General features: G+C 40.1%; 2 protein-coding genes and 1 pseudogene across 2 annotated transcripts in view; all 3 read left to right on the top strand.

Moving 5' to 3' along the window:
• rpl29 (ribosomal protein L29) lies at window positions 1–2,991 on the top strand. The gene is made up of 4 exons (XM_061687889.1): window positions 1–52; window positions 478–533; window positions 662–726; window positions 2,783–2,991. The coding sequence occupies exons 2-4, from the start codon at window positions 497–499 to the stop codon at window positions 2,921–2,923; spliced, it is 243 nt and encodes an 80-aa protein (XP_061543873.1). The 5' UTR covers window positions 1–52; window positions 478–496; the 3' UTR covers window positions 2,924–2,991.
• Window positions 2,992–3,772: 781 nt separating this feature from the next.
• iars1 (isoleucyl-tRNA synthetase 1) overlaps window positions 3,773–25,562 on the top strand; it is a 52,508-nt gene continuing 30,718 nt past the window's right edge. The window contains exons 1-13 of the mRNA XM_061688420.1: window positions 3,773–3,826; window positions 4,854–4,980; window positions 5,606–5,762; window positions 5,839–5,958; window positions 6,049–6,131; window positions 7,803–7,920; window positions 8,001–8,148; window positions 12,381–12,468; window positions 15,628–15,688; window positions 15,835–15,930; window positions 17,557–17,679; window positions 22,911–23,002; window positions 24,299–24,397. Of these exons, the coding sequence (XP_061544404.1) occupies window positions 4,862–4,980; window positions 5,606–5,762; window positions 5,839–5,958; window positions 6,049–6,131; window positions 7,803–7,920; window positions 8,001–8,148; window positions 12,381–12,468; window positions 15,628–15,688; window positions 15,835–15,930; window positions 17,557–17,679; window positions 22,911–23,002; window positions 24,299–24,397 (1,304 nt within the window). The 5' untranslated portion in view covers window positions 3,773–3,826; window positions 4,854–4,861. The remainder of the gene's footprint in view (window positions 3,827–4,853; window positions 4,981–5,605; window positions 5,763–5,838; window positions 5,959–6,048; window positions 6,132–7,802; window positions 7,921–8,000; window positions 8,149–12,380; window positions 12,469–15,627; window positions 15,689–15,834; window positions 15,931–17,556; window positions 17,680–22,910; window positions 23,003–24,298; window positions 24,398–25,562) is intronic.
• On the top strand, window positions 19,129–20,084 carry LOC133408452 (vimentin-like; annotated as a pseudogene).

Raw genomic sequence — 25,562 nt, 5'->3', positions numbered from 1 at the left:
CTTCCGAATGTGACCTTCTTTCTCTTCCGGTTGTTGTCCATTCGTGTGTCAGGTATTTGACGTTTTTCATGGCTATGTACTCTATAAATCTCTATCAATCTGTATGTGTTTGCGTTGCCTTTATACAAACAGTGACTGGATTTGATAGAACACGACACAAAACACACGTCCACGCCACTATTTTAATGATGCGATCCATTTGTAAAAGGAAAAGTTAGTGCAAAGTGGTGTTAGCGTTCTTAGCATCAACTAGCGTTTACAATTATCTGGCGATTGTGCCATACGAATTCTATTCGTTTTTTTTTTTTAACTAAACGTTACATTTTGCCGATAAGTTGCTGTTGATGTTATATGTTACACGTTGAAAAACGGCTGTTTTAAGTTTTCTTCTTGTCAAGCCACGTAGTGACCCCGAACGCAGATGTCGCCAGGAAATGTACCCTTATTGGCATTATCTAACTCTGCATTTTATTTTAGTAGGTAAACAAGAGTCACAATGGCAAAGTCGAAGAACCACACGACACATAACCAGTGTAAGTAGTAATAACGGTCCAACAATACAGTACAGCAGTCTTTTACTTCTTCCCTCACTATAACAACAGCACTGTTCTTGAATGGAACTGTTCACTAATATACATCCTTGCCGTCCCCCCACCCCCAGCTCGTAAAGCCCATAGGAATGGCATCAAGAAGCCCAGATCCCACCGCTATGAGTCCCTGAAGGGGGTACGTACTGTGCCACATTGTCAAAAATAAACATGTACAAGCTGGATTGTGGACATGGTGCTTGCTGCGCCAATCTATAAAACTGGATCTGCACTGCGCGGTACAAGTGACACATTTAAAACTTGGCTCACAAGTGGTCCAATCTCCAGATTGCAGTCAGACCTCTTCCAAATATGGATAATAATATGCATATTGATAGTTTCATCATGTGAACCAAAACCATCAATTGGATACGAGTGCATTCAAAAATATGCATATTGATAGTTTCATCATGTGAACCAAAACCATCAATTGGATACGAGTGCAGCGTGAATGCACAGATTGGATATTATTCCCTTCATCCAAGCCTGACACGAATACCACTCTTTTCAGACAGAGTACAATTACTTTTGAGTCCTCGCTAATACTACTAATAATATTAGTAATTATCAATTAATTAGTAGTATTTATAAATAATAATATTGATACTCAATAATGTAATTGTCTTGGAATTGTGATGAAAATGTGCGATTTAAATCAAATGTTCAAAAACAAAAAACAAACTTCATGAACATGGCTGGTGAAGTGGTATTGGTGTCGTAGTATTGTAGTGTCTGACTACAGATATACAGTATTGGTACTGATATCTTCTGAGCTTTCCTATTAACACCCCTCCCCTGTAAATTTGAACTGCAGCAAACGCATAGATTATTAAATAAATATTATTAAGGTATTCCTTTTGCCAAGCTGATCAGAAGTAAATGTCCGCCATGTATGTAAAATAATACGTAAATGCCCTGTGACATCATTTATGTGCGACATAAATATGGCGGCTCCTGACGGAGCTCATATGTGGAGATCTTGGTTTTAACTTGTTGTTTTGAATCAAGTGTATTTAAAAAAACAAAAAAAACAAAAATATATATATATATTTTTTTAAATGAACGTATAAAACACTACCAACTACTACGCTGAATAGACGATGGGCCTCAGTCTTAATAAATGACGTGACGTTCATGACGAAGTGCGCATGTTTCACGGCTGTTTCGATTAAATGTAGTGCACATCATTTGAATAGATCACGGCACATGTAAACAGTTGACCTGAGATCTTCAATCAGAATGAAAAAAAGGTCTCCATGTAAACCCGGCGACCGTGTGATTGGTCCATTGAAGACGAGCCTTTCACCTGTCAATCAAATATATGTTGATGTTCGCTGTAGTCAAATATTGGCTGAATAATGTGTGCCACTGAGGTTATGCAGTTGACGTTCCCCGTATTTAATTGGGGACTAACACACATGACACGGAGTGAAGCTCAGGTTTTAAATGACATCGCCCCACGACGACGACAACAACAACAACAAAGCTGTTTACTTTCCCTTAAGTGTCTTTGTTGTGTGACACTACGCACTGCACATGGAGCAAGGCAGTAGAGTATTGGACGGGGCAAACACCGGCAAGAGTGTACTGGTCCGCCGGTGTTCCGTGAGCCCACTAGCGGCTAATGACACAGCTGCCCAACTTGCTCACTGTGTGATCCGTGCGCAGGCTCACCACAATAACAATTTATCGAGTCCCGAAAAACTATTGTGTCCATTTCATTTATTGAGCGATAAGTAATTATCATAACGATTGTAGTTATCGTGACAGGCCTACTTGTTGTAATGGAATTTTTCTGGAGCAGGCTGCTACATTTAAGCAGGTGTCTTGTTTAAACTTGGTGAAGCAGCATGTGGCTCATTGTCCATTGTTATATATGCATGAGCTGTTTCTTTTTAACTAGGCTGTGGGATCTTTTAACTCGATGGGTGGTTTTGACAGACGTCAAAAGAAGTCGAGGAACAAATCATGTTAAATACAGGACCTTTAATTTTCTCCTTCCCATACAGGGTTCATGCTCTTCTCCTTATGCAGCACATACAAAACGTTAGTGCTTGCGTGTGCCCAAAACATGTAATGAATGCGCTGAGCCCCAATATGAGCATGCCTTAGTCTATAGTAGCATGGAAAATACACACACACACATTTAAATATTGAAATATTGTTTCTGAAGAGTTTTGTTTTGTTGTCTGCAGTTGGACCCCAAGTTCCTGAGGAACATGCGCTTTGCCAAGAAGCACAACAAGAAAGGCTTCAAGACGATCAGGAAAGCCGCAGCCGCAGCTGCAGCCGCAGCCGCAGCCGCCCCAGCTGCCCCAGTTGTCGCTCAGGAATGATCCGTCTGCCCGTCATGCCGCAACGCCTTCAGTTTTCATCACAATAAAGCAATGCTTTGTTAACAAACGCCAATTTTCAGTGATTTCTTCTAATAATGTATGTCAAAATATTGAGATAATGCTCGAATAATAATATAATAATTTATGGGTGCCTCTCAGGGCCCTCAAGGTCACCATAGAAACATAGTAAAAGAAAACAAGCAGTACAATAACAATAAAACCAATTAAAATGGCAAATGTCCAATGAAGCTTGAAGGTTTAAATTGAGGGATTGAAACCAATGTTACTGGTGCTGTAATTGGACAGCTGTGTAACATTTATTATTATTATTACAGATGGCAAAAAACAATTTCGAGGGTCAAGAATGAGATTCTGTATTCGCAATACTGTTGCAACTTGGAGTTGTAATAACAATCACAGACATGGGGCTTTGTAACACCTCACTTAACGTAACAAGAATGGAAACTTTAAGAATAGATAAGAAATGCCCAGAGCGTGTTCAATATAATTTTCCAGTCCATTCGAAGTTTATTTCCCGCGAAAATATTAAAGCACTTGGGTTGCTCGGATACGGTGGGTAGTCCAAGAGACTGCGGATTATTGAGATCTAATTTTATGCAATTTGTAACATTACTCACTATGTACGCATAGCTTACGAACACGACCACAGAGCCACAAATAGAAGTAGGACACTGAATATTATGACTGAGTTGTTAACGCCCTCAAATTAACGTTGAGAATAATACACTGTTAAAGTATTAAATTGTCATGTTCTCCAATTGGGAGTTTAGAAATTCTGATTTTTCCATTGAACGCCACATCAACTCTGTCGTCACTTCCGCGGACGTTACCACCAACTTGCATCATTTCTCGCGTGTCCTGCCAACCGGAGTTGGACGATATGTGAGTAAACCATTCAGACTGGCACAACGTCATATAAATCGCCGGGTATTCTACCGCTTGTGTCACATTCTGCACCTTTGTGTGTATTTTGAAGGCCTTCCTCGCACGAAAGCAGCAGTGATTTTTATTCCGAGCAAATTTCCTTAAACGTTGACCGGCTAACTTAGCACGCTAGTTCACTTAAAAGAGGGGTCATTATTGCTGTTTCTGACTCTGAGGAAAAGTGAACTTGAAGTAAACTTTTCTCTGCGCATCTATCGGCTTTGGATTTAAAATGACACATGATCAAAGCATTGTTTATATAATCGTGTGTTGACAAATTGTGAAGAGTTGGTTGAGTTGTTAGCCCCCCACAAAAAACATAAATGCATACAAAAGCATTTAATTTGTTTAAATTAATGTTGAACGGGGTTACATCAGTCTTAACGTCAGTCCATTTTTGCACATTTTTGTCACTTGGTGGCTATAATAACAGTAACATTGATCCTGACACTGACTGACATTCTTGTCTAACTTGAAAAAAAAAAAAAAAAAGCATTTAAACATTCCTTGAGGCAGGCATTCCCATAAAACTGGCTTAAAAGTGTTTTAGATTTATATTTATTTGAATTATATTTTCTTGAATTAACTGTGAAATTTAAATTGTGATTCTGTATTTTATATAGTGTAATATCTGTGACTTTGAGTGTGGGCTGTGAAGGGCGGCACCAGGTTATTGACAGTAAAAATGAAAGAGCAAAGGGACATTTTAGCTTGAATGTTGGCTCAAGTTAGTGACTTTGCAGTGTGGAGCAATGGGGTGTGAGTTGTAGCCGATGCAGTTCTTGGATGAATGTATTTTTTTTTTTTACCGCTCATGGAAATAAAGCAACTGAAATGCAGAAGTGACTGTCATCCTTGACCACATACGAGGGCAGTACGATATATATGACTATATTCTGACCTGTGTGAAACTTGTGTAAAGTGCTACATAAAGATAATTTACGTATTAACTGTGTGTGATTTGTTGCCCTGTGTTGGTGAACAGACGCCATCATGGTGGAGCCGGTGCCTGAGTCCATCAACTTTCCCTCGCAAGAGGAGAAGATCCTCCAGCTGTGGAAGGACAAGGACTGTTTTAACGAGTGCCTCAAACAATCAAAAAACCGGCCCAAGTGAGTGAATGGAGGTGTCTCAGCCAATAAAATGGTAGAAATATTTGTCTAACTAGTTGTTGATGACTGCCTTGACTTTGAGAGGCGCTGAATTAGCCTTAGGCCCAATTAACCCTGCATAATTCAAGTGTATGATGTGTGTCATGGCAGCATAAAGGGAAATAAAAAAACACATAGAATTAGATATCCTCAGATTGGAATCAGGTCTCTTTCAAATGTAGATAAAAAAATCGGATATTTATTGGATATGTGCCCATGCGACTGCAGCCTGAACTCATAGATCGGACGTACCCCCTCAATGCAAGCTTGACGTGATCCAATGAATTCGATTAGTGATGTATATGCCAGGGATTTCGGTATTGGTGCAGATACTGCACATCTGTACAGTCCTACTAAAAATACACTGATACTACATAGTGATACCAATTCACCAGCCTCACATACGTCTTTTAGCTGGGAGCCATGTTGGCCTTGTAGAGATACTTTAAGGTAAACAATCAATGGGGGGGCAGTGGCGGTTTCAGATATGGGCGATATGGGCAGCCGCCCAGGGTGTCAATCCAAACCTTAACCACCGTCGACCGAACTGCAATCACATAATTACGATGCCAATTTCCCTGACCAGGTACACCTTCTATGATGGTCCACCCTTTGCCACGGGTCTACCCCACTACGGTCACATCCTAGCGGGCACCATCAAGGACATCGTCACCCGCTTTGCCCACCAGAGTGGCTTCCATGTGGACAGGCGCTTTGGCTGGGATTGCCATGGCCTGCCTGTGGTAAATAACATATTGTTGTTTTTTGTTTTTTTACCCAAATCCTCCCAGAACTATCGATCAGCTGTGTGTTTTGTAGGAGTACGAGATTGATAAGACCTTGGGGATCACAGGCCCCGACGACGTAGCCAAGATGGGCATCGACGAGTACAACAAGCACTGTCGAAACATCGTCATGAGATACTCTCACGAGTGGGAGGTCAGAGATGGCAAGAAATAAGTGTGTTTCTTGTATTTTGGGAACTGCCAAATGTGTGACTTGGATTGCTGTGCCGTTGGTCATTGCCAGGTCTCGGTCAACCGAATGGGCAGATGGATTGACTTCAAAAACGACTACAAGACACTCTACCCGTGGTTCATGGAGACTGTCTGGTATGTTTGGCTGGCAAGAACTGCATTTCCACACAATTTGAAGGACGTGTGTTTAAGACTCAAAGCAGAGGTGGGTGGAGTAGCCAAAAGTTTTTCTCAAAAAAAGAACACCGTTGCTTTAGAATAATATGACGAAAAGTAAAAAGTAGTCCTCCAAATAATTACTATCGTAAGTTACTCATTACAGAGTAACTCGTGAGTAACTTCTGATTTATGATTTTTAAAGCAGCGCATGAAGGTCAAATAGATGAAAATATAAAATAGGAATGTGCAACAAAAACATCAATGAATTAAATCTTGATAACGTCCATCCATCCATCCATTTTCTGAGCCGCTTCTCCTCACTAGGGTCGCGGGTGTGCTGGAGCCTATCCCAGCTGTCATCGGGCAGGAGGCGGGGTACACCCTGAACTGGTTGCCAGCCAATCGCAGGGCACATACAAACAAACAACCATTCGCACTCACATTCACACCTACGGGCAATTTTAGAGTCTCCAATTCATGCCTGTTTTTGGGATGTGGGAGGAAACCGGAGTGCCCGGAGAAAACCCACGCAGGCACGGGGAGAGCATGCAAACTCCACACAGGTGGGGCCGGGGATTGAACCCCGGTCCTCAGAACTGTGAAGCTGACGCTCAAACCAGTCGCCCACCGTGCCGCCTCTTGATAACATAACGATGGAAATTCAGCCACAAAGGAATTGTATTATTGTCTTTGTTTACACATGTGGAACAACACAATAGGCTTACCAGGTAAAGATTAACATAGAAAAACGGAAACAAGGCAGCTCAACGCATGACATAGCTGTTCTTTTTTGTTTTTTGTGCGGTCATGTGAATTCCTGGCTCCGGTGAAATGAAGTTGAACGTCTCTAGTGGTTACGTTAAATTGGTGGAACAGAGTCATGTGACAGCGCATAAGACACAAGTCTCTCAGACGAATCAAAACAAATAGTATACCGCAAGGAATAATAGATAGATGAAAATAAAAACAAGCAGTGCTGTATGTATCTACTTGCATTTTTTTTGTTGAAAAAAAACCAAAACACCACCATTTATTTTCCCAATGGAAATAGAAATAATCTTTTCCAAAGTTAAACTGCGGTAATTATAAAACCTTTGTTCACTGTATATAGACTTTGAATTAACATTTTAGCATTCGTAACTGTCATAGAAGTGTAATAAATGAGCTAGAAACTGTAGTACATTAAAAAAAGTGATTTTCAACTTCAATGAAGATTGTGTAATGTGATGCTCACCCTTTCATTCTTGTCTAGCAAGTGTAAAAAGAAAGTTACCACTCCCAATAATAAATGGTCTCGTTATTCTTTTTACATACCTTGAGTTTTTCGTCTTTGGGATTTAGTGTCACGAAGTTCCCAACACGTGTGCAGAGTTAGAATCTCTCGTCGCTTGCCAAAGTGAGGACTCAAAAGATTTTTTACATTATTTTTGTTGGTTAAACTTCAAATGGTCCTATCACAGAGGTATTCCTCCTTTGCGGTTTTGCTGCTCTTTAATGAGTTGATTCACTATCCAGTGTCAAAATATTGGACTTTAATGGCAGAAAGATCAAAGGTAAAACCATTGTCAGAAAAGATGTGATGTCCTGGCGTAGCCTACAACAGATCATAGCACTTACTGAAATGTCCATTCATATGATTATGATCAGGTGGGTGTTCAAGCAGCTATACGACAAGGGTCTGGTGTATCGCGGTGTCAAGGTCATGCCTTTTTCCACTGCGTGCAACACTCCGCTCTCCAACTTCGAATCCCACCAGAACTACAAGGTCCACACAACCCCCACAACTTAGGACATTATGTCGCAGCAGAGAGAAAAAAACATCATTTCTGTTATGTCTTATTTCAGGACGTTCAAGATCCATCGGTCATTGTCAACTTCCCGCTGCTTGACGATGAGGACGTGTCTCTTCTTGCGTGGACCACCACTCCATGGACACTGCCCAGCAACTTGGCCTTGTGTGTCAACCCTGAATTGTCTTATGTCAAAGTCCAAGGTAAGAGTCTTGACACAAAAATCTATTCATATTAGGGGTCGCACAAATCATGGTTTGGTACGAATGGTTTTAAGCTCACAGTTTGGTTCACATTAGGTGCAGTCAGGGAACAAAATGTAAAAGTGCTTATCTTTTGTGTAAACAGGGACTGATTTAAAGACATTTAAAATTGATAAAAACAAATGCAAAACGAAAGATTTTCAAATACATAAAATTGAGAACTTTTTCATCCACTGTTTGCTCATAAGTTATTAATATAGTCAGGCGTGCACATAAGTGGTGCGCAGGTGCCCATGCACACTGAAAATGTTATAAGCGCACCAGATTCGATTGTAGCAGTGCGCATTTGCGGACTGCCAAGCATTGTCTTTTTTTTAAAATTATTATTATTTTTTTAAAATCTTTTTTGGGGTGGAGCTTAGAGGTACACGGGGCTGGAGTCGTGTTGTAATTCACGAAGGACTCGTTCAAACGAAAAATCTTTTGAGTGAATATACTTAATGGAATCACTTCATTAATTGATTCGTTCCTTTCCTGAGCATGTGGTGCATAAGTTCTCCGCACAAGGGGCCACTCACGGGCAGCAGCGGTGGCTGAGTGCCCACATGGGCTGCTGACGAGGGGGCGGGCACCGTGGGGCGTGGGTGTCTCAGTCTTGCTGCACAGCAGCTACGATGGTCCGTCAAAATATGTCTTTACGTAAAACCGGACTGTGGTGCAAAAAGGATTAGGGGCAGGTGCCCAAGAGAACTGCGCCAAATCAGCTGATCGCGTGGTTCCATACTGCAAGTCAGGGGCGGTGCTAGCTTGAATGGCTCCCTGTGCGAGACCTCTCGATGGCGCCCAACACCCGCCCCCATCATCGTCCTCATCATCATTGCTAAAGGCAGTGTCAGCTGGCACAACCGTGATCCTCCCATGGGATTATAAAATAAGTATCTGTCTTTGGTATAATTACAGGCATATACAGATTGCAAGATATAAAATAATATAAAATGTGTCTAAAGGAATGTCAGTTGCTAAAGGTATGCATGTACAGGCTGTTTAATAGCTGTGAAATGGCTCTGGCTAACACTAATAAAGTGTGAAAGCATATGCAAAAATACCTAAAAAGGAAAAGAACTGTTCTAAGATCATTAAACAAAACAAAGAAACATGTTTTCTTCCTTTATTTGTACAAAAAATAAGTAAGTAACGGATAGGACGTATGTCTAAAAACCATCGTAAGTTCATTGAGTGAGGTCGGAGGGTAATGCAAAACAAATGAGCACTAAGCAACAACCTCTGGTGCTCATTTGACAACCTGACCACAATTATGTACACCCCTGAATATAGTTACGTATTGTTGTAAAACACAAAATATGTATACTTTATAGACTATTTGCCTTGGTTGGCAGCGGCTGAGACTTGCTCGCTTAAAAAACTAAAAATACTGTGTTTCTGTTCGCATAGTTGAATGAGTGGGTACCCGCCACGAAGTGGGTAGGTACTTAAAAAATGAGTTAACTTTTTATGTCATCAATAGACAGAAATTTGATCCAGTTGTTTTGCAAGCCTTGTGCCGGTATTGCCTTTTACATTCAGTCAACAAACACTGTAGATATTATATTGATCAACGTTAAGTGTAGAAGTCTGCGTCCATGAGACTCGGCCTGTAAATCTTGTTTCTGTCATGGCTTGATGGCTAAGCTTGAGTGCTTTTATTTTTTACATAAAAGGAGAATTTTATACTGACTATTATCTTAAGCCAATGCAGAACATTTGACAGATCTCTTGTGTCGGATCGTGTCAGATTGTGCATGTATATCTAATGTTCAGAATCAGAATCATCTTTATTTGCCAAGTATGTCCAAAAAACACACAAGGAATTTGTCGCTGGTAGTTGGAGGCGCTCTAGTACGACTTTTGTGACTACTGAGAATCGTAGAGCGTGACGATTCCCAGCAGCCCATCATAGCAATGGGCTACTGCAGGGGGCACTGTTGAAGCATTGAGCAAATGACTCAGTAACTGCACTGCCTGTGCTGCATGAGAGACCGCCTCGGAATACCAATGATTTTTTTTCCTTTGGCATCAAGTCAGTCTCTTTTTAGCTCTCATCCTCCTTGCTTCATCTCCATCCAACAGTTTCTTCCCATTTGCCTTCACCCTCCACCTGTTTTTGACCCGACGTCGCTCTTATGTTTGCCGTGTCTCTCGGGCTTATGTCAGCCCCTGCAGGTCTGAGCCTCGCAATCATCTGTCACCACGACGACACATAGAAACGTCCTCTTTTGCCCCCCCCCCACGCTGCTTCAGTCTCTCCTACATGATCCTTTTATTTCCCAGTTTTAGTATTTTGGGACCGTTCTGGTTCCCCCGATAGCAATGCTTCCACCAGTTCTGTCGTCTGTTGAGCAGTCTCAGAGCACGGCCATGGAGTCCTTACCTGACCTTGACTTTTTATGGCTGTGGCCTCGTTGTTACCAAGCAGGATTCGACACCTGAGTTAGAGCCGTTATGCCCCACACACACACAACAGTTATGTGGAAAAGAGCATTACATGGTTGCTGTTTATCACACATGAAACATGGATCAATAAACATAAATCACTCTTGTCAGGGCCATTTGTTCCAGCCTTCAAAAATTAAGCAGAGCATGAGAAAAATCATCATTCATGTGTCGCGAATGTATGACAGCTTAGAAGACACTAAGGAGGAGGAATTGATTTGGAATGGCCACGAAACGTCCTGTGTCACACTATGTGCCGGATGACCAATTATTCTTTGTCTTGCATCTCTCGTCTGTGTGTTTTTTTTTTTAATGCTTTTGTAATGTTCACCTTCGACCTGGTAAGTCTGAACGCAATCTATGGTCTGTAACACTGGTTAATTTCCAAGTTGTTGGAATTTCAAAACAATTTTCCCCATAAGAAAACGTGAAATGAATTAAGTACGTAATGACCATCACAAAGCATTTTATTCAATGAGTAATGTTTTAAGTAACATTGTGTTCGCCTGATAGCATATTTTCTTAATTAATTCTAATCAAATTCAAGGAACAAGAAGAGTCCAGTAACCTCGATTCAACATTTTGCGGATTACCAAGACATGGATGACTGAGAATTGACACAGACGTAAAGAACAAAACAAATAATAATTATTTTTTTTGCATCTACAATGTATTTTTTTAATACCAGATGTCGCCACAGATCCAGCAAAGATTGCAATATTCAATGTTTAGGCTGGTATTTACATATATCATAGTTTTATTTGTATTTAACTTGAGTCCGAAGATACCAGCCATAGAGAAAAAAAAATATTTGCAAGTTCAGTTTCAAACAATCATGTAATCAAACTGTAGTCATGCTCATTAGCGTAGCATCCACAGAAAGTCAGCTAACCTGTTTTCTGGGTTTGGTCATGTGACGTTCTTTATTTACCGGGTTATAAACCTTCAAACAGCTGCTACTTTAATACACCCAGAGCAGCAACACATGCAATTAGCGTGTGCGATACGGACTGGTGTACATTCTCTGCACTGCGGGAATAAACTCCTCTTGTAGCAAATGTAAGTGACGTCATGCACGCTGTCCTCTCCAGATTACAATTTCAGTGTCCCGGCACCCTCATTGGTTAATGGAGAGTTCAATCTTGCTCCTATCTACTAACACAATATGTGCAACAAGAGGGAATAAAACTCGGCGCCTCCTCTATCCTAAATGCTAATGTAAAGGGAGTTCTTGTATAATTTAATTAGAAAATAGAATCTTCTGTAGTTGTTTATGATTGTATTATTTTAATTATTGTATATTGGGTTTTATGTACAGGACTTGTTAACAGTGGTTGTTATAAAAGTGCTATATAAATAAAATTGAGTTGAATGTGTTCCTCACCCTTTCCTATGTGCATTTCTCATTCTCATCACACATTTCTTCTTTGGCACCAAGTTTAGCTGATATCAAAAAAGCAAACAAAAGGCATGAAACAAATCTAAAAAAAAAAAGCCAAACACTCTTGTACAGTTGTTTTTTTCTTGCTTACTGAGCTGAAGTCTCACAAGATCTGTTGACATCACATAAAATGTTTTTGGACTTGCGGCAAAAATTTTTCACAGTAGTTTGGTTGAACTCCAAATTGTACCACTTGTCCAACTTTTTCTTGTGTAATGCCAAGAGGCTTGCACCGAAATATTTCAAATGACCTGGTTAAAGCTTCACCCAAAGTTGCCTGGCTTGTATCTTTTTTTCACAGATAATACCACCAACAAGACATACATCATGATGGAGTCCCGGCTGGGCGCTCTGTTTAAGTTGGAGAGCGAGTACACGTTCCTGGACAAGTGAGTGTTTATAGAGCCACATTTCAAACTTGTGAGAGAGTGAGTCATGCATCCCTTTTTAGATGTAGATAATTAAACACAAGTCCCTCTGAGCTCCCTCATATAAGAGCAAAGTGCTTTTGTGTAAAATTCTACCAAAAGCTTGCAGAATTTACATTGCAAATGAAACAAGTAACATTAGCATCAAGCATTTTTGTTACATGCTTAAGTGAGTCTCATTGTTACAATCCTGTAAATTAGCATAGCTAATGTGACCCATCATTGCAACTTTATAGTTGCTTGAATTTCACCCCAAAAGACTGTTCAATATTTCATTGTATATCAGGTATATTATGTGACGTACAAGTTTAATTAATTCTGGGACCATGGTCGTAATCCAAAACACTTATATCACCTTTTCCCACAGAAATGAAAGAAAATGCCATTAATCCGTCCCAGCGGAACAAAAAACACCAACAATTGTGTTTTGCATTCTGTGTTAACATTAAGATAGCAGACTTTATAAGTTGTAAGATTTGGTGAAATACACATAGTGTAAATCTTTTTTATTTTTAAAATTTATTTTTTTATTTTTTATTTTTTTTAAATTTACAAACTATAACTGGGAATGGCAATACATCGGACCCCCGGGGCTGGGCCGACCGCAAATAGCGAAAATCCACAGATGATTAATGCCCATTATAATTGCACTGGGGGTGGGGGGATTTTTTCAGATCAAAAGATGAATATGAGACAAAAGTTCAGACTTCCAACTTTTATTTCATAGTATTTATATCTCTATGTGTTAAACAACTCAGGACAGAGCACCTTTTGTCTGAACCCACCCACTTTTCAAGTGAGCAAAAGTATTGAAATGTGACTGTTTCTTCTTGCTGAGGTGTTGCCTTTTAGATTGATTGCTTAAGCATTCGGTAGTGCTTGTTTTTGTACTTTGAGTTTCACCTGTTGTTGGATCTATCTCACCCAACACCTATAAAAATGCACAAAAGGAATGAAGACGCTGGTTTCTTTTGCTCATGAGGAGGGCATATGGGAGATTGTTCAGATTACAGCCTCTCATCACGCTCTAAACAATCTCTCCCGTTGCTCCTGTATTTATTTGAAATAGGGAGGTTTCTGATTTACAAGCCACAAGAACTGAAAGAGGCTACAGTAAAGGCCTGGAAAAGCATTTCAAATAAAGAATGCAACAGTCTGGTGAAGTCAATGGGTCGCAGGCTTGATGCAGTTATTGCAAGTAAGGGTTATGCCACCAAATATTAAATGTTATTCACTTTAAGTTAATTTAATAATGTCTGTTCCAATACGTTTACTCACTTGAAAAGTGGGTGGCTTCATCAAGATGTAAATACCATGAAATGAAAGCTGGAATTCTGAATTTTTGTCTCATATTTTTTATCAGAAACCCAAATGTCATCAGTATACAACAAAAACAAAGGAATTGACCTTGCCATTCCAATATTTTTGGAGGGGACCGTATACCCCCAGGCGGCACGGTAGTTGACTGGTTAGCACGTCTGTCTCACAGTTCTGAGGTCCCGGGTTAAAATCTGGTCTCGCCTGTGTGGAGTTTGCATGTTATGTCTATGTCTATGTGGGTTTTCTCTGGGTACTCGGGTTTCCTCCCACATCCCAAAAACATGCATGATTGGTTAATTGAGAACTCTAAATTGCCCGTAGTTGTGAATGTGAATGGTTGTTTGTTTATATGTTACAGGTATATTTTATTGTCTGTGCAGATTCTCAGTCATCCAGGTCATGCACAAAATGAACCACGCATCAGTTGCACACAAAATCATTGTTAAAAGAACAAAACATGAATTTCACACAAAAACAAAAAATCAATTTAACGAAAATTTACTGGAAGTGAATGTGCATTTTGCTATTGCCATTCCTCTTGGTAAGTGCCACTCTTATATCAAAGAAATGGACTTCGTTGTGAAAATTTACAACAAAATCTGTTCCTTTTCTTGTTATTTCTACAATCCTCGAAAAGGGTTCATGGGTAAGAGTAGATTTTTTTTGGGCTCTTTTTTTCATTATTGGAAGCGCTGTCTGACACCACAGCAATGCTATCAACCCAAGTGTATCGTTGAAATGTTGTTAAATAAAGAGAGTTCAATAAAAGAACAAAGTATTTCAACTCAAGGCGCAGCGCCGCAAGGGTAAACGCCCACCTTGATGCAGCGTTGAGTTTTGAACGGCATGAACACGGCATTCAAAATGCGATGTAAAAAGGCTTCAATATTTTTGTACATGCTTGCATAAGTATTTGGTAAGTACAGTTCAGTTGTATTTAACTTTTATGTACATTTGATCAGTTAAAAATGTTGGTTTTTAAACCTTCAGCCATCCATTTCCGTACCGCTTATCCTCACTATGGTCGCAGGCGTGTTGGAGCCTATCCCAGCTATCTTCGGGCGAGTGGCGGGGAACACCCTGAACTGCTCGCCAGCCAATTGCACGGCATGTTTTTAAACATTAAGGTACAATTTGTAATTAACTTTTATGTGCATTACATTTTAATTGAATCATTATTTACATACTTTTTATTTTTCTATATTCAAGCAGAGTGATACTTCATAATGTTACAGTGGCTAAATATTAAACACTTTTATAAATATAACCTCTGCTTTGGTTTTTTATGAACACTTGGGCCTACTACACTACTGTATTTTAATGTTGGTGATTCTGATAGTACTAAGAGAGCTTAGAATTTTTTTAAAGTGGTACTTGGTATAAAAAGTTTGAGAACCACTGGTCGAGAGGTTCTGGGTTTAAATCTCAGACTCTCCTCCTTTGTGGACCTTGCTTTTTCTCCCTCTGGCTTCCCACATTCACCCCAAAAATGTATGTTAGGTAAGGTTAATTCCAGACTAAATTGTCCATAAGTGTGAATGGTTGTTTGTCTGTACTGTAAGTGCCCTGTGATTGAATGGCAACCAGTCCAGGGTGTTTACCGCCTCTCATCGAAAGTTAGCTTTGGTAATGCTCCAGCTCACCCGTAACCCTAATGAGCACAGGCGCTGTTCGAGATCGATAATAGATGGTTTTCTTGCATCGGGTTCTCAAGCTTCTCCCAAATTGTTCTCTGAAAACTTTTTTTCCCCCCTGCTCTGCCTGACATGTGACTTTGAAGTGTGTTCCCTGCCTTTCCAGATTTCCTGGCAAAACGCTGAGTGGAAAAAAGTACAAGCCTCTTTTCAATTACTTTGCCAAGGTTAGTAAACTCTGTGGCTGTATCCTACTTTTATATATTGGCTACAGAATGAAAACAAGCCTCCTCTTCTTTTCACCCCCCTGACCACATATTGGCATTTGTATTTACGTCCTTTAAATCTCTGTTTTTTCACGATATAACCCCAGTGTGGTGAGAGAGGTGCATTCCAGGTGGTGACTGATAACTATGTTAAGGAGGAAGAGGGCACAGGAGTGGTCCATCAGGCACCTTACTTTGGAGCTGTAAGTATTAATTTGGATGTCTTTTTTGTTGATTTGTCTTTTCATAGACCGGATTGAACAATATGCAGAATTATTTTGCTCCTATTACATAACATACTGCAATTACCTTCCTGCAGTAATGTTCTTGACATAGTTTTAAAAATATGGTAATTCAGACAAATTGTTCCATAGTTTTAAAAATATGGTAATTCAGACAAATTGTTCCGGAAGTGAATTTCTGTAGGTTGGCAGCTCCGCAGTTATAGCCGTAAATGCATTTTTACTAATTGGCACAATAATGTATTGTTTTATTGTTTTCGGACTTGGTTTCCTTTCGGTTTCGGCCAAGAATTTTCATTTCGGTTCATCACTAGTAACCATATGTGGTGGGATCACTTGTGTTGTTAAACCTTTTAGATCATTATATACAAATTATTATTATTATTATTTTCATTTTAGGGGCCATTTTAGTTTTTTTTAGGCCTCCGAAGGCCATACATTTATTTTAAAAATACAATTATGCAACAATCCCTCAGATACATATTACATATAAGAATTTGTCTGTCAAATGTTTTGTGGCTTTTTTTAAGAAGACTTTCTCTGAGGTTTTACTTGTTTTTACAATTCCAAATGCTCTCGTAAAGTCTCAAACGCTGATGGCTCAACCTTTTAAGTATTTGTACGGCATTTAAGGTTGATAATTTTGACTGAATTCCAAATTGCTGACCATTAGGGTGTTCCATTTTCCAGGTTCAACTGCTATTAGTTTTCTTAAAATGTCCTTTTGACATCTTTGGTTGCCGTCGTCTAAAATGCTCTTTGAGCGATTTACCTATTTATTATGTGCACATAAATAGTGACAAAGCATAAGAAAGAAGAATGTTTGTTGCTTTTAAAAGTATCATTTGTATATATTTAAGACTAATTTTAGAAAAAAAAGCAATATTCCTATGCTATCGTGGCCATTATTGGGTCATTGCTAATGGTTAGATTACTTTGTCAAATGGGGCTTAGGTTGCCCTGAGGCTTGTAGGTAACCTTTGTGTTGTCTTAAATCGCCACCACACCCACTCGTTCATCCTTCAGACCTTGAGTGTATTGTAAACGTGTTGCGTTGCACATATTTTAGAGATGGCAGATCAATGCATTTATTTTCCCTTAGGCGGATTTCCATTTTTTTCCCCACGCTAACATCCTAGCCCTGAAATGCCAAACGACCCCGTTAGCAATCCATCTTTTGCCGCTTGACAGGCTGTTCAAATACAGAATACATTTACTGTTGTAGTGCAATCAGCCCCTTGGTGCTGAGCTGTCACATAGCAGCAGTGGTGTTTTGTTTTGAGCTTTGCAAACATGCTATTTGGTATGGAGTCATAAGATGCCAGTAGGCTTGTGAGACAGTCTGCCAAAGTGGTTGGGTAATTACTTATTTAGACTTTAATCTTTTTCATGGAGATTTATTGGGAAGACAATCTCATAAGGATTACTACTAAAGTAATGTTAACTAGCGAAGGAATCCTACATTTATTACAACACAGTCTTGCGCTACACTCCATGACTTGTACAATATTGTACAGTGACTAACAATGTGAAAGAGATTAATTAGCATAATCAATGCTTGAATGTGTGTCCAATCTCCTCGTGTAGGATGATTACAGGGTGTGCACTGAATACGGCATCATCCAGAGGGACCAGGCTCCGATCTGCCCCGTGGATGCCTCCGGCTGCTTCACTTCAGAGGTCACCGATTTTGTGGGACAATATGTCAAAGTGAGTGACGCATCAGCCTTTTACATCGAGCTTGGTGGATATTTCGTTGGCAATAAATCCCTAACAGTATTCATAGGGTGTTTAATAATATTTCTTTTTTTCACATTTTGAGCTAAATATTTCCTCTCCCCGCTGCTCACCATTTCTCTGCTTATGACAAGAAAATGCTTTTCCATTAAGTATTAATGATCTTTTTCCGCTGTGAATATTTGCACTGAAGTATTTCCATTTATTTTTCATTGATAGGTTGTCTTTTTGAGTTATGGTTATAGGATGATATGGAGACACTCAACTTTAACAACTAAAATGAGCTGAACATAAACACCCACCCACTCACAAGCAATCAAAAAACAACAACAAACATTTTTTTTTGTGCACCAGGGATCTGCTTATAGCATTCACACTTGACCAACGAACCCCGCTATCCAAACAAAATGTGTGAACACATTCTGATTTGACTGCTTAAATGCTGCACTTGTGATTTCCCTATGCATTTTGGTGTCATTTTCAAGATTGGTCCTTGCCTTTTATTTGTGTAGTGTTCACACTTGAAGTCAACTTAACTGCACCTGTGTTCACTTTGCTTGTTTGGTGTGTACAGATGTTCAGATGATAGCGTTCACACTTGACCAAACGAACCACACAAGGAAAGCAATCGCAATGGACAAAATGTGAAAGTGTAAACACAGTTTTGTTCAAATCTTCCAATAAACCCAGAGATTGGTGACTAATAATTTTCTACATAGACTTATTACAAAGTTTATTTAGATCAGGTCGTTTAAAATCAATGGGTTACCTTTTCCCCATGTGGGGCAACCTGCGGATTATGGTAGTACTTGATAACAGTATTTGACATTTCAACTCGGGACAAAAATTACACCTGATCTTTTAATTTTGACATTGTTCTTATACTATTTCCTAGTAGATTTCGTGTCATACAATCCATTGCTGCCATCTACGACCATGTCTTTTATATTTGCCAAATGTCTGTTTTGAATGCTTATGATAATGTCGCAGTTAATGTAAATGATGATATACGGACATAATCGTAACTATATAGAGGCCACACACAGTTTTAAACTGCCTGCATCAGTGTAGTTGTTCAGGGAAACCCATTGTCATAGCACATTGTATGCATGGAGCGCCATCCTCCTAACAGACGCCTAATGTCACTCGTGGATGTTGAATTAAAAAAAAAAAAAAAAGGGCCTACATGATCTGATCAAGTATTTCACATGCTTACGTGAAAAGAGCTGGGAGTGGACTCTGACTTAGGCTAACAATACGTTGTTGGTGGCCAGAGCCTCCTTGTCATAGTCCTCTTTTGAAACGGTTAAAGCTTGGCCGGCGTTTCGAGGCTGTCTGAGAAATTCTTTACTGTTGCATAAAAACCCTGCGATGATTTGGGACTGGCTCTGAAGAAGAGAGAAGACGACAACAATTGGCAACATGTTGAGCAAATCTTACATCCAGAAGAGCCTGCAAATGAGCCGCCCTGGCAGCAAAGTAAGGGTCCAGAACCCATCTCCGTCCCGAGGCCATGGATCCACTTTGAATGTCCGCAGAAACTCTGTCATGCGTTCCTGCTCTCGAGCTTGGAACAGAGCTGCACAAGCCGCATGTCAACAAAAAAAGAAGAGATGCAGGAGCTCAATGTCAAGTTTAAAGGCTACATCGGCAAGGTGCAGGCCCTCGAGAAGAGGAATGCTGTTCTTCAGGAGAAGCTGGCCAGGCTAATGGGTTGCAACAAGAGCCCTTCCACGGGCATCAAAGAAGAATACGAACTGAAGTTTAAAGATGTGCGGGATGTGATTGAGGGCCTGACCAGTGAGAAAGGGGCAGCTGATATTGAAAGAGGCTACCTTGAAGAGGAGGTAGAAGTGTAGAAGCTGAAGCTGGACGAAGCGCTGGCCCTTAAAGAAGAGGCAAAAATAATATTGAGGGATTTTCGGCAGAATGTTGACAATGCTGCATTGCGGAAAGCCGTGCTGGAGAAGCGCATCGAGCCGCCTGTGGCCGAGATCAAGTTCTTGAACCAGCTGCACGATGAGGAGGTGGCTGACCTGTTGAAGGAGATCGAGGACTCCAAGGTGACCGTTGAGTTAGATGAAGAGCAGGCCGAACTCGCCGCCTACCTGCGTAACATGCGGGCGGAGATAGAGGTTGTTGCTGCTCGCAACGTCTTGGAGGCCGAGAAGTGGTACAAGTTTGACACCCTCAAGGAACACACCGGCAAGCATGAGGAGCAGAAGAAAAGCATGAAAGTCAAGATCACAACCTTGCACAGCCAGCTGACAGACCTCCAGAGCCAGATTGACAGCCTGAGGGTTCGTAACGCCAGCCTTGAAAAGCAGCTGGAGGACATAGATCTCATCTCCAGCTTTGCGAGACCAAGCTGGAGATGAGCGAGCATTTACAAGGCATATTAAAAGGCGCAGTCTCAGTTACGGGGTCTATTTCTGTATTTAACACATACATAAGGCATAAGGTATTATTGGGCGCAGGCATGGTAAAACATACGCTAGCTTAAAACATACGGTAGCATGGATGCGCGCTAAAACAATGTTTTTAAAAAGGCAACGGGAGCAAAACTGAGTTCGGTTGTACTTTATTGAAGTATTTAACAATGTACTCGCGTTATTTTTTGATCAATCCTAATCCACAAATCCATCAAAGTCCTCATCTTCTGTATCCGAAATGAACAGCTGGGCAAGTTCTCAATCAACCACGGCAGGTTCGAGTCAGTCTCGTTGCCCTGCGAAAGCTCGAACAAGCATCCATTCACAAATTGTGGCTGAACTCGCCCGGCGCTGCCTCCTAATCTTAGTAAAGTTGTGTTTGCCATCTGTCATCCATGGCTCCCACGCCGCTCACTTCACTTTGAACGCCCTGTTTACACGGATGTCCAGCAGGTTCGTCAAGTCTCCCGGAATGATGGCAAGCCCCGAGTTATTGCACTCAGTCGAATGGAGACGCTTCTCCCGGCTGTTCTTTGCTCATTAATCCATTGCTCGAGTTGGTCTTCCAACCTGGCGACCTCGCCTTGTTTCCGCATTTTGTTTTTCTTTTTTTTCCGTGGAAACTCAGCTTCGTCTTCTTGACTTGGCGAAGCTCGTTTTCCTGCTTCCTCCACTTACTAACCATGGATTCGTTGTTCTTGAATTCTCTCGCGGCTGCTCGATTCCCATGTTCTTCCGCGTAACTGATAGCTTGCAGTTTAAACTGTGCTTCGTAAAGCGTCTCTCTTCGTAGGTGACATTTTCAGGGGTCCTTAGCCAAACAGATGTTGTTTTGCACAATGCACACCCCGGAAATGATTCTAGTCAGTCAAGCGGTAAAAAAACCCGAAAAAAAAACAAAGCAAAAAAAAAACACCCCGGCGCGGGGGCGTGGCTTTAGCGTTCTACTTCACGCACTCTCCCCTGTCCTCAGCCACGTCCGCTTTTCCTCTGTATAACCAGCGTGTCGGCAGGAAATGCTAAAAAAAAAAAAAAAAGGAAAGGCTCATCACACAGCAATATTTATAGATGTCGGAACTCGGTTCGCACATAAAGCGCGCCGCATTATAAGGCGCCCCGCGTCCATTTTGGAGAAAATTTAAGACTTTTAAGTGCGCCTTATGGTCGTGAAAATACGGTACTACCAAATTCTAACCTCATATAGAAGACAGATGGGTTATGCGAAATTGCTGGCTGGGAGTTGCTCACCCCTGTTCTAAAATATCCTTTTTCTAACTTACCGCTGATACGCTCCATGGTCAGGTTTTATTTTAGAAAAGCACAAGCGCCCCCCCCCCCCCCCACACACACACTTAAGTCAGTTTTCAAATGCTAAATATTTAAAACGAATGCAGTTGAGCAGTCTACATGTCAATGTGCAATGCATAATTCAACAAGGATGTAGAATATACAGCTAAAATAACTCAGGTAGGTATTTATGGAAATGGTGTCATACCCAGCCCGAGCTAGTTACATCATTTACCCTGCCTACTCCATGGCCCCATTTTCCCAGAAAATTCCCTTGTTTCCCAGCTCATTCCTCCTCCATACTGCGTCATATTTGACACCGCTTCCTAAAATAGCCTCCCTTCCATTCAATTGCCTCTCCGCGACTCGTACCACCACACCATCCTCTCTCATTTATCATCTTTGGCAGCCGTAATGTATCCTTTGTCCTACCTGACGCTGCATGTCCTTTTTCCTGCATCTTGGCCTCATGGTGCTGCCTTGCCTCATGACGTCAGTCACTTCCTTCGGCTTGTCACATTTTTGCAGTCAGCGCTTCTATTGATCCAGGTTTAGGTTCTTAATAAAACCTTACTGAGCAGCTCTAAACTAATAAAGATTGAAGTGAGTGCATTCAAAGCACTGTATTGATCCTTGGTTTTCTCCCTCGTGAGGTGCGTTATGCTCTTTTCTCTTCTGGTCCAATTTATCATCTTGTCACTGTAATACTTTATTAGTAGATGTATGAATTGAGCCATATGGGGTAGCTGAAGTTATTAAATACAGATAATATTTTCCACTTGTATTCCAAAAGTACAGGTACTTTGACCAATGTAAGTAAAATGGTTTAGTCCATTCCGTAGCCGGTGAAATTCCCCACACTCACCATTAATGCAAGATGGTGTTCACATTCTCATGAGTTTGGGGCTCAAATTGGGAGTAAAAAATAAAAATAAAATGTAATCTAGGCCAAGAGTTTGTTTTTTTGACAAAGAAATATGAAACGAGTTTCACGAAGTACCTTGCTGGAAAAAGTCATAAGCAGGAGAATTGAGTTGTGAAACATACACACATCTGCAAACAGAAATTCACTAAACCTTTGAGTCTGTGACTGTAACCACATGGAATACTTACTTGGTACAGCAAACAATTGTTCAACTTAATGGATACCCACCTCCTGCATATGCCATTTTTATTCAGTTCAGAATTACCCATTATTGTATCCTATCCGAGGATATGATGTCCGGTGGAATACGTTATATTTGTAGTTGTTTTACTGGAATAAAAAATGACAAAGCAAATGCTGGATTGGTGAACAAAACATGTCAGAAACGAGCTCTTCGGTTAGAATTGCACTTGGACTTGAGGTTTTAAAAAAAAAAAAAAAAAAAAAAAAGCAACAACCCTATTTATAATTTTATTTCTCATGTATTGAATCCATCTTTATCACATTCGGTTAACATACGTGCATTTAATTTTAAATATGTAATACTTTTGTTACTGTAGGATGCTGACAAGAATATCATCAAGTGGCTGAAGGAGAAGGGTCGCCTTGTCAATGCCAGCTCTTTCAAACATAACTACCCATTCTGCTGGAGGTGAGACATGGACAACTCGCATACTGAAACTACTGTATAGCTTCTTGTAACTACTGATTGCTGACAATGGGAATTACTGGTCACATTAAATACTCCCTTATTTAGCAGCAGCAAACCGTGTGACTTCCTGTGAAGTCTCAGTACAGTTTCTCAGTCAGCGGTATCCAAATGCAACGTGGGGTCAATAATGTTTTGCGTTCTCAGTGCAGAATCAATTCATAGTCAGTGTGCTAGCACAGTCATAACCTTTCAAGGTCCCACATTAGCAGAACTTCAATTCATTAGCTTGTCTCTGAGCACCGGTACAATTAATTAAACCCATTATATGCAGCGATGTCAAGCTACTAGTAGATGCAGGCTTGCAGAGATGAAAGTCTTTAGTCATTACCCCTCACCATCTGCGTTGTCAATTGTATTTAAGAAGTGTGTTTAACTAAAAAAAAATTAGTAAATTAAAAATTATAAATAGAACTTACTCTCCCTTACCAGGCCAGAGCTGTCAAATGTTCAAAACGTCCGTATTTTGTTACAGAAATGACTGAACGCTGACTGGACACTTTATATACTTTATATACTCTAAAGTATACACTTTGTATACTTTATTAGTCGCACAATGGGGAAATTTCCATTATTTCAGTAGCAATAATGGCTATATGAAATATAAATAATATAAATAACAAGCAAGAGAAGACTATCGATCCATACAATACATTCACAAAATAGAAATCTAAACTATTGTCAATGCATAAATTTTCCAATTCATTCTACCAGCAATGTTATTTGTTTGCAGACTAGAGTGCTGCGTTTGAATTGACTTTTAAGATCTGATTAATCTGATTTAAAAGACTGATTTTTAAAATGTATTTTATTTTATATTTTTTATTTTATGTTATATTTTTTTCCAACCAAGATTGAAAACAGAATTGGTAAATTATTCCATAAACACAGATATTTTTGACGATGGCACATTGAAATCTCATATAATTAGTTTCAGGCTGCAACTGCATCCGCCATTACAAGTTTGATGATCTTAATGATTACGCTTATAGAGTAATGATTATGTTGCGCAATTGAGCAGTATGCAGAATATTTTTTATCCTATTACATAATATACTGCAATAACTGTTTCGCAGTAAAATTTTTAATACATGGAAATTCAAACAAATTTGGACAAGCGGTATGGAAAATGGATGGATGGATGTTTTGGAACTGAATTTTTATTTTGGCAGCTCTGCGAGGCAGTTTTCCGCTGCCCGTGCTTATTTATTTGCTTGTAACGGGTTCATTTACTCGTAGGTCAGACACCCCCCTGATCTACAAAGCTGTGCCCAGTTGGTTTGTCCGTGTGGAGCACATGGTGCAGAAGCTTCTGGACAACAATGGACAATGTTACTGGTAAGATGTTATTTGGAGGGCATACTCACACTTACCCATTCAAACTTTGCTGAAGCCCTTGACAACTAAAGTCAAGTTTGGCTCGTATGAGTGCTTTGAAGCATATTCCGGATTGGTTCACTTCCACTACTCTGGCACATATAATAAATGTGGGCCATGGCCCGGCACAATTCGTCAAGCACATACGTGTGCAACCTGTGTAACTTGCACATACGTGTGCAACCTGTAATAACGTCCCACTTATTCATGATAACTGGCACCCTGCTAAATATAAATGCATACAACTATCTAATACACAAGTCACCCAAGTCCACTGCATGCTTGATTACACATAGGCCCGTGCGTGCAAATTGTATGCATCATATAATTAATCCAATTGCTCCTGCACAATGTGTGTGTCATAATATGCAATGGTTCTGTTTGCCGGTTAGTTATTAATAATAACCGCCACCAGTAGAAACAAATAGAACTGCTCTAAATAATACACTATCAAAAATGTCCACACGGTTCACATAATTCATATAATTAATAAGATCACTCCTCTCGCAAGTTATTCAATATAACTGCCACCTTGCACAATACAAATAAACAAACTGGCTAGAAATAATCCTGTCAAACAATTCCACAACATGCTGAAGTACGCATGGCCACATGTGCGCATAATGTGCTATCATATTATAATGAGATCACACTTCTCACCAGTTATTCATGATTACCGCCATCATGCACAATTTAGAAGCACACACTATCACGCAATATTCCTGTCATATAAGTAATCAAATAGCTCCCCTCACCAGTTAGTTATGATAACTGCATGACAGCATGCATGGACACGCTCACGTGCACAAGACAACAGAAATAAGCACAACTAGAAATAATCCACAGTCAGGAAAGTTGTTATGAAGTGTTTTATAATGAGATGGCTCAACAACCCCCCCCCTGAAATATTAAAAAAAAAAATATTAACCTACACTTTCATCTATACAAATAGTAAAGGAAATAAAATACTAATCGTGCTTGATGCTAATCACGATAGCGGATTGTGGAGTAGAAGTTAACGTCTGCATGAAGGCTCACCGACCAAGTGATATTACCCCAGGTGATCCCACTGCTCTTTTCTGAGCTGCTGGTAATGGGAATGTCAAACTGAGATGAATGACTAGCT

The sequence above is a fragment of the Phycodurus eques genome, chromosome 10 (genome assembly GCF_024500275.1).
Source record: "Phycodurus eques isolate BA_2022a chromosome 10, UOR_Pequ_1.1, whole genome shotgun sequence".
Taxonomy (NCBI): domain Eukaryota; kingdom Metazoa; phylum Chordata; class Actinopteri; order Syngnathiformes; family Syngnathidae; genus Phycodurus; species Phycodurus eques.
Note: the sequence above shows the minus strand (reverse complement) of the source record. Positions and strands in the feature narration are given on the sequence as shown.